Below are 10101 nucleotides of genomic sequence, written 5' to 3'. Positions count from 1 at the left end.
AAAGAAGTCCAAAGGGCCAAAAACCCTACAAAAGCCCTATGGGTCAAGGCCAACCCATGGGCTTTCATCTTCCACATGAAAAATATATTATTATTTAAAATATATTATTATCTGTGGGATAGGCCCAATGAACCGGACAAACACGACGACCCGAATAGGTCAAAAGACCCAGACTTGCTCGACGACCTCGACAAGAATGACGACTCAAACGGACTAGATGATCCAAACAGGCCAAACGACTCGAACGAGCTTGACAACCCGGATGGGCTCGACGACCAGGATAGGCCCAACACGGATAGGCCCGACAACCCGGACAAGCCCGACGACCGAGACGAGCCCAACAACCCAAACGTGCCCTATGACCCAGACGGGCCCAACGACCCAGACGACCCTACGATACAGTCAAGCCCATTCGAGTCGTCGGGCTGGTCCGTGTTGTCGGGCCCGTCTTGGTCGTCGGGCCTGTCTTGGTCGTCGAGCTCGTTTGGGTTGTCGGGCCCGTTCGAGTCGTCGAGCCCACCCGGGTCGTCGAGCCCTTCCGTGTCATCGGGCCTTTCCGTGTTGTCAGGCCCGTCCTGATCGTCGGGCCTTTCCTTGTCATTGGGCCCGTCTTGGTTATCGGGCCTATCCGGGTCGTCGAGCACGTCCAGGTCGCTCGACTTGATATATTTTTGTCTGAAATGTGAAACTTTGATATATTTTAGTCTTTAAACTTTAAAAATGAATTAATATAGTTCTTTTAATCCAATTATGTTTTTTTTGTTCCTGTCTGAGACTTTGATACATTTTAGTCCTCAAACTTAAAAAATAAATGAATATAATTCTTTTGATCCAATTATGTTAAATTTTTTGGATGTGTCAAACGCATTTTCTAACTAACATTGAAGTGAGAACATGTCAAACAGTCTATACAAGTTAAATGCTATTATGAAAAACGTTTGAAACATAAAAAAAAAATATATAATTGTGTTAAAAGACTATATTCATTCATTTTCATTTTAAAGTCCAAGGATTAAAAATGTATCAAAATTTCAAATTGGGACACATTTTAATTTCGCGTCAAAGTACACACTAGTAGAAACATATTTACCCCAAGATAGATACACTAACCTACTTTTTTGTCCCACTTTTTTTGGACTCACTTTTAACCCACCACTCCAAATACCTTTAAATTATCACATCACATCACACTATTAGAAAATTGAAATAGATAATTGAAAAATGATTAGAGTGGTAAGTTAATAGTAGATAAAAAAAATAAGTCAAAATATCATTATCCAAGATTTTTTAATTTAGGCTTAAATACATTTTTCGTCCTCATTTTCGTAGTGTTTGTTGCGGTTGGTCCTCATTTTGACAGAATGTTTAAAATGATCATCATTTTTACCGAATGTTTAAAATGGTCCTCATTTTCGCAATTCGTGTTTTATTTGGTCCTTTTTTGTGGCGCCGTTTAAATCAGTAACGGAACACTGTATAAGTGACACTGTTTGTATTCATCTTCGTCTTTCTTGAGCTCGAATTTGCAAAGGAAGCAGCTATTACTTGTCATTTCATCGTTGGATTACAGTCGCGCTCTTCATTTCAATTTTCTAGTTAATCATCATCAACGAGGTAAGTGGGTTTAGGATTTTCTGGGTTGTGTTTGCTTGTGGGTTAGGGTTTTAGAAATTCTATTTTGGGGTTTGTTTGTGCTTGGATTGTTGTGATGTATTGCATGGTTTCTAAATTACTACACATGTATAGTACACGTAACACACCCAATGCAACGTAATACAAACAGTGTCATCTGTACAGTACTCTGTTACTGATTTAAACAACGTCATAAAAAATGACCAAATAAAATACGAATTGCGAGAATGAGGATTATTTTAAACATTCGGTGAGAATGAGGACCATTTTAAATATTCTGTCAAAATAGAACTATCCGTAACAAACACTACAAACATGAAAACAAAAAAGTATTTATGAAAAAAAAAAAAGTATCTAAGCCATTATTAGTAAAATATTTAAGTTTATTAAACTTATTTTATTGTCATGTATAAAAATAAAATATTCTTAAAAAGTATTCTGAGAACGCCGTGAGAGGCACCACCACGAGAGGCGAAGCAGCGAGAGTCACCGCCGCGAGAGGTGCCACCACAAGTAACATTGCCCTGAGAAGTGCCGCCACGAGGTCTGTTGGTTTTTCACCGCTGGTGGGACTCGCTGTTTCCACTCGAGTTGCGATTTTGAACTTCGATCCAAGCCGATCCAGAAAAAAGTGACTTTTAGGCGACTCGGAGAAGAAGATCGTGGACTCGTACAATCTTACGGGTTGAAACGCGATTTTGACTAACTTGGTTAGCTCATTTGTTTCCCTCATTCTCCGATTCCACAAAGCTCGTTTCTTTTCCTCATTCCCCGATCCCACAATGCAAAGGGTATCCCCAAACTCCACAATTTGGAGGAACATAGTCTCTAAGGTCAGAAAAAACTTGTTTTCCATCAACGACCCTTTTGCTGTGCGGTCCTTCTCCGCGGTTCCCGTTGCAGCAGCCGCGAAATTGCATAAACAGGACATTCCGTGCGATTTCCAGAAATGGGGTTCGGTTGGATTCTTTAGGACGTCGAAGTTCGCCTCTGGGTTCAACCCTCTGCAACCGAAACCGTTGGATTCTATTGTAGATGTCCACAGGCTGAAAGATCGGTATCCTGAAGATATTGCTTCTATTTGGGATGATGTAATGTCTCATTGATTACTTGTTCTTATGCCATTTAAACTTGTTTCACATGTAGACTCTGTCGCTCTTCATAACTCAATTTACTTAAGCTTCTTATGGTTCGCACTAAGAGCAACAAATTGTTTTTGTTTGTGCTTGCCATTTGTTCTTTTTGTTAGACTTGTTTGAGTTCTGGGAAGTGAAAAATAAGTTGGACAAGATAGATAACTTGGATATAATCTCTAGGAAGAATGGAAAAGGAAACAACAAATGAAAATTTGGGCAGTTAATTGATCAATGGGAATCAAGAGGCCTTTCTTGTGTGTGGTTAGTATGATATAGACAAAACGTCCATTATCACATAGAAGAATGCTGATGATCTCTGTTGCAGCAATTGAGTTGTTCTTCTTTTGTGTGGGCCTCTAGGATTTTCCTTTGAATCTACTTTTAGTTTTGTTGCTCTTATGTATTATTTATTCACTTATATTTTCGTTATTATATTTTTAAATACATGTGTTTGACTGTTTTTTTTTTTTTTTTTCAGTATCACATAGGAAGAGGTCATGTTGGAGCATCTATGAAAGCAAAACTTTATAACTTGCTGGCACATAGAGCTTCAGAGTGGTATTTATATTCTATCAATATTGATACTATGAATTTGTTGTATTCTAGATTTCATGTTCTCAACTTTCTTTATCCTCGGCAGCCGATACTTTGTGATTCCTTTGTGGAGGGGAAGTGGATACACGACAATGTTTGTTCAAGGTTTGACAAAACAATACTCTTACTTATTTATTTGTTTGTAAAAAGTTAATAATTTATTCAATTAAAACTATATTACACTTGATTGATGATTTGTATTTGGGAAAGATGGAAATGTAAATATTATTTCCCCAGTTTATGTAGGTATTATAATGATATTATCTATTTCTGGATGTGATCATATGAGAGAACTTGAAAGACTGAAAGAAAAAGAAAAAGATCATTCTAGGAAACTGTTGACATTGTAGGATTAGATGGAAAATTGGAAAGGCAGACAAAGATGGATCAGGAGCACTATTAAGTATGACATAGGAAAGAGAGTCTGAATAGTTGTAGTACATAACACTGATAAATAACGATCTAGAACACGTACTCGTGCAACAAGTACATAACCACCTTGATTGAACTCAAAATGCACTGCGCTATACAACTTAACTAAATAAAACTATTTTATCAGTATTAGACTTATGCATGGACTGACAGTTGTTCTTGTCCATGAATAGAGATATGTGTACAGGTCAGGATAGGGAATTTTCCCCTTGCTAATATTAATATCTACAGAATGTGGCAGAGATATTGTAATGTGTCCACTTATATATATGGACTGTTTTCTAATCCGCTAAGCAAATAGGGATATCCTAATTGGCAATTATAGCAAATTCAAATGGCTTGCCTGTACACTTCAAATAACATAACCATTAACAAATCAACCAAAAGAGAAGCAGTAAGGAGCATACACAATCATGTATGGAGACTATTTTTATCCTTTATGAAAGAGAAGACATCTTGAAACATAAAGATCACATCCTAAGCCTTGGAATTAGATTTTTGCAAGATTAAAGATTCAGTCAGATCAAGCTATTATTAGGAGTTCTAAAATCAACTTCATCAAACATAGAAGAAAACATTACGTAAAGAAAATCAACAACAATAAAGCAAGTAAAAAGGAAAGTAAACAGTGCAGAATGAAAATAGATTGAATCTGGAAATTAAACATTGAAGAAAAGATTAGAACAAGGAAAGAAAACTTGAATTACCGAAGGGTTATACAGCTGCACGCATCAGTTTCCATCTTGTCATTACTTACTTTTTTATGCTAAAGCTAACTAAGCTAAAAACTCAAGAAAATAGAAGGCTGTATCAGCTTATTGACTTAGCCCAAAACTGTCTAGGCCCAACTCAGCATTCCAAGGCTGACTTTAACAGCACCAAGCTTCCAAATGCAGTGCAACAAGCTGCAAAAGATAACACATCTCTGACTTGGACTCATTCTCAGCCCATCACACCTTCAAAGGCAGCTTTACTCATGTCCATATGCGTTATTCAGGTTGATGAGAAGTTCAGCTTCTCCAAACACCTTCAAACTTGGTCTTGAACTGTCTTGTGCACCATCTCTGCTGTAGTAAGAGTAACTCACCTCTAAGACACTGGAATGTTGATATGAATCCAAGTTAGCAACATCAAAACTCAGAAACACCACTGCACTAAGAATCTAAAACTGAAATTATTGCTAAAGCTAGCTCCTAGAACAGAATTCTACTTCTACGAAAGCTATCATAGAACCAAAAATACTATTTAGACCAAAAACACCTTTAAAAACACTTTATTAACAAGTTTTTCCAAAAACACAAGTTTTTCCTACCAAAAACTAAATCTGAACTAAAAGAAGGTAATTAACACAAAACAATGCGCAAAGGAGTGCTAGTAATTACCTAAAACTAGACAAAATAGGGACTTAACACATCTCCACACTTAAACTTTGCATTTGTGGGAAAACTACATAGAAGATAACAACTCAAAAGCAAAACATCAATTTACAATACTGGACAGAATCAAAAACTTTTACTGCATAGCTGGAATCCGTGAGCATCCAGAGAATCTGCCAAAACAAAACTTTGAACCTCTAACCAAATCAGAATTAGCTAAAATAAGGCAAATACATTAAGAATTGATCAAACCAAACTCTAGAAACAGAACTGAACCCACTAGATAGTGTTTACCCTCATACTCTCATGTGTGTTTGGGTTAAGTATTTGTCTCAGCACACCAGGCATACCAACATTGTCATAGGCTTGGAAAATATCTCAAATCAACCACCAAGTTAGAACAATGCTCTCATGATCAACAGGTCTTTACAAAGCTTGTAATGTGGCTTGGGTAGGGGTAGGATAGAGGAAAGGATGCAGAGCTAAAACCAAGGAAATATGAGGCAGCCATCAGAAAAATCTAGAATACACGTGTGAGTTCAGTATCTTCATCACAAGTCAGACCTTCAGATCCTTTTGTTTTGTTATTTACTTTCCACTTTCCTTCTTTTTTTTTAACTTTTTCTTCTTTCTTTCCAATCATAGACCACATTTTTTTTATATTTTCTATTTTTCTCAGTTTCAAACTTCTTTTCACACATGTTCAGTATTTTTCCTTTGATCAAATTGTTTTGGCACACTTCCTCCACAGTTGAGTTTCACATAATTTTGCGAAGTACTTTCACAGCTCCTCACATATCCATGGTTAGTTGATCATTGATTTTTGTGGTCTAAGGGCTTGTAGTGAGCTAGAAATCACTAGAAAAGGGTTAAAACAGGCTCAAAACTGGGTGCAATGGAAAATCTGATCAAGGTAGGCTATTTGGCTAGTGAGTTAAAAACAAGGAATGCCTATATAATGTCAAGAATGCATCATACAACTAGCAGAATCAACAAGAGATAATACAAGTTCTGGAATGTTTGTATAATGCAATCACACAACAAAAAGCAAAGGTGCAAAACTAACTTTGGTTCAAATATGTCAGAACTGATTCAGAACTGGTTATCACAATAAATTATGCATTTTACTTCAAACAAACTATTCTAAACAGGTCAACAATTCTAATTATGCATGCAGATCAAAGAAGTCACTAGAAAATCAGCAAAAACAGTAAAAAGATTAATTCTAAACAGCTTTGTAAAAGGTTTTCAAAGAAACAAAAACAGCTAAAAATATTTCAGCGAACTGAAAACATCATAAGAAAATACCTAGACACTATCAAATATAGTAAAGAAAGCTGAAACAAAATTTTGCTACTCAAACCAAATAAGAAAAACAGAAACTGACCAAAAAACAAAAACACAAAAAAAAAAGACTTAAAAATCTAAAAAGAGCAAATGTATCATACAGAAACTAAGAGCAAAAATAAAAAAAAATTTGTCAAATTTTTCAGCTCTACCCCCACACTTGAAACACACGTTGCCCTCAATGTGTAAGGGAGTGAAACTGATTCAGCAAAGTTAAGCAGAAAACGAAAGGCAAAATGTTCTGATATAAAAGAAAGTAAAGTGTAAAGGAGGAGTAAACTCAGTTTAGAGGCACTTCAATCACTGGTTCTGCGCCCCCTTTGGATTGACCAAAGACTGTGCAGGTATTGCACCAGACTTCTGCTGCACTAGCTCATTAATAGCAGCAGCCAGTTGACCGTTCAAGTCTTGAATAGGGGCTTCCATTGTAGGGTCTGATCTCACTTGCTGTTGAACTGTTTATGGTTTCCTAGCCATCTGAATCTGCCCATCAGTCGGTGCTGCATTTTGTCTTGATGATGATGGTGTATACCTCTGCTGCTGGTTAGGCATTATATGGCCGACTTAGGCTGTTTTGTTGCTGGAACTGATTCTGTTGTGGTCCACTTCTCAGATTTGGGGTCTTGCCATCCTGGATTATACGTATTTGAAAATGGGTTGTAGGCCTGCTGTTTCTGACTTTGATTAGTCCAAGCCTGTTGTGGTGGTCTAAAACTGGCCTGATGGCCCGAGAAAATTCCAGCCTACTTAACTAATGCAAAACTGAGTAAATTGATCAAATGTAAATGTAAACAAGTGTACAATGATCCTACTTAACTAATGGAATTAAAAATTTAACAAGATAAAATGCAGAATTAAAAATCCCAATTCTAACCTAGCCTAGAAAATTGAATTACCTAACTAAACTGTAAAAACTGAAAACATGCATTGGAACAAAATTCAATTGATTAAAGGACAATATTAAACATACAAACAGAAGTAAAACAAGTGCTAAAACGTAAATGGAAGTTCAGAAATGGAATTGTAAAGAAAACAGTAAATCAAAGCAAGTAAAACTATCTACATTAGAAAACACTCCCCAATGATGTTCATATGGTTCTGCTTTCGATTGCCAAGGATCATTGCTTTCGATTGCCAAGGATCATTTCTGATTCCTTGGAGTATAAGTGGTTACTTTGTACTCACAAAGCCTCGGCATGAATCCATAACGGAGTTTAGTAGATTACCAAAGTAGAATTCATATGCACAACACTAGAAAAATGAGTTCTGATGAGGAAGTAGAAGAACATTGGTTCAAACATTGAATGTAAATGTGCATAAAGGTAAAAGACAGAATCTAAAAGCAGAAAACAGTAGATTAAGCTAAAAGATTGCAAGAAAGGTAAATTTTGCATTGAAAGCTAACTGGAATTTGAAGAAACAGCAGCGGTAGAACAAAGAACATGAAAGCTCACTTTGTAGTCAAGACAACCTTGCACTTGAAAAAATCTATACTCTACTTTAGTGAAATGTTAAGTGTGTACACTGACAATTCAGAAATTGAAAAGCTCTTTCTAATTTTCTGACTTAAGTCTTTTATACTCTAGCCTAAGAAATGGAACCTACAAACTGTTAAAACTGTCTACAACAGGTCATGTTAACTGACAATTACAAGTTAGATTTATGTGCAAACTGTTCCAGCCAGTGCAAATGCATATCCAGCTTCTTCAAGTAGCCAGTCCTCCAAGTCAGTGCATCTTCATCCAACAGGCTGGTGCAGTGAAGTTGCTTACTGCTGGCAGCAGGTTGCTTCAACAGCTTAGACCAGTTCCAGGTCTCTTTGGCTGCAGGTCGGCTCCCTTTGCAAACTTCTCCACTCATCACAGCCAGAGCTTAGTCATGTTGCGGTGCAGCTGTATTTACGTTGACAGCTTCTTCAGCAAGTTTCAAGTCACGCAGCTTTTATAACTGGACTGGCTCTTCAATGTACACAAAGTCACAAGCTGGACTTCCTCTCAAGTGAACTGCACAAGCACATAACAGTACCTATAAACACTAATTAGAAGGCTGAACTACACATTAAAAATCAAATTAAAAACTGGTTTAGACTAATCAAAGTGACTAAAACAGAAATTAATTAACTAAAGCACAACTACAATCTATTCTAGAAATAGGAATCAAATCTAAAATTTATTATTTACTAGATTAGAAATTAACTAAAATCAGAATTAAACTAAAATAATAGTTAAAAACACTTTATTAACACAGATTTGTAAGAACTGGGAAATTTACTCTATAAAAACCAAATCTGTTCTAAAAATAGGAAATTAAGACTAAACTATACCCAAAAGAAGTGCTATTAACTACTAAAAACAAAACAAATTAGGGACTTAACATGCTTCCTATGCTATCTTTGATATTTGATAAGGTAGTTGTCCTCTACCTTCCTTTTTTTCTTTTCTGGTTTGTTTATTTTCCCATTTTGTTTGAGAAACTATTTTCATTGGCTTCTCTAGTATGAAAGAGTAATTTCCAAGACCTAGAATTTTCATTGCATTTATAAATGTCTGAATCTGGTTGAAAACTTGTCCACAGATAAGTATAACGAGTTCGGAAAGACTGTTTTCATTTGTTTTCTTCCCATCAATCGTCATATCTCTACTTGCAACATTATGATAGTGTCAACAGTGAAATATTTTTTTCATATTCCTTTTTTTATTGTTTCGATTACCTGTAGTTTTTAACGTTTTAACGGAACTTCCAATATGAAAATGACACGTTTTAGCAATTTATGTTCATGTCAGATCTTCTTGACTGTTGAGAATGATTGTTGCTTAGACATACTAAACAACCTCAATTATAAACCATTGTTTTCATTGTTGTCTCATACGTATTCATCATTTTGTTGCAGTCCAGACGCCACACATGATTTTTACAAGTCTTGAAGATTACAAGGCCAGGGGAACACAAGCATCACCCTATTTTACTGTTTCCTTTTACACTGAATTTGCAGAGAGCAAGGATTTGGTACTGATCCGTGGGGATATCGTATTTACCAGCAAGCTTACTGATTCAGAGGCAGAATGGCTTTTGGAAACTGCTCAGTCTTTTTATCTGAATGATGCAAGGTACAAGCTGGTTGAGAGATTCAACAGAGAGACACGTGATTTTGAGTTCAAAGATGTCTTGCAAATACTGAACATGCCTATTTTGTAACCTTTCTTAATTGAACAACTGCTAAACTAAACAGCAGTAAAGACAAAGCAGAAGGGTGGATTTGATCATGGAGGAAATTGCAAATGAAGGAAAGGAAGAACCGTAACTTTTTCATCATTTAATCATATTCTTTTGCATAAGGAAGAGTGTCTTGGACTGAGCTTCCTCTTATATTGTAGTCTTAGATCCAGTCTTTGTTTTATCTTTCATGTTGATTCAATAAATAGATCTTGTATTTGAATCTCTGCTTCAAAACATTTACAAACAAGTAAAATAGAAAAAGAAGTTTTGTTTTTGTCAGTTTGTATTTGATTACATATATTTCATGAGTTTTCAAAGGGGTCATGGACTCAACACCCTCCCTCAAAGCCAACATAAACTTCAGAGGA

General features: G+C 36.1%; 1 protein-coding gene across 1 annotated transcript; it reads left to right on the top strand.

Annotated features, from left to right (window-relative positions):
- Positions 1 to 2054: 2054 nt before the first annotated feature.
- LOC114168178 (ATP synthase F1 complex assembly factor) lies at positions 2055 to 10012 on the top strand. The gene is made up of 4 exons (XM_028052917.2): positions 2055 to 2723; positions 3247 to 3326; positions 3409 to 3467; positions 9408 to 10012. The coding sequence occupies exons 1-4, from the start codon at positions 2415 to 2417 to the stop codon at positions 9710 to 9712; spliced, it is 753 nt and encodes a 250-aa protein (XP_027908718.2). The 5' UTR covers positions 2055 to 2414; the 3' UTR covers positions 9713 to 10012.
- The last annotated feature ends 89 nt before the right edge of the window (positions 10013 to 10101 follow it).

This window comes from Vigna unguiculata, chromosome 11 (assembly GCF_037176805.1).
Source record: "Vigna unguiculata cultivar grain cowpea cultivar isolate G323 ecotype 2 chromosome 11, ASM3717680v1, whole genome shotgun sequence".
NCBI lineage: Eukaryota > Viridiplantae > Streptophyta > Magnoliopsida > Fabales > Fabaceae > Vigna > Vigna unguiculata.
Note: the sequence above shows the minus strand (reverse complement) of the source record. Positions and strands in the feature narration are given on the sequence as shown.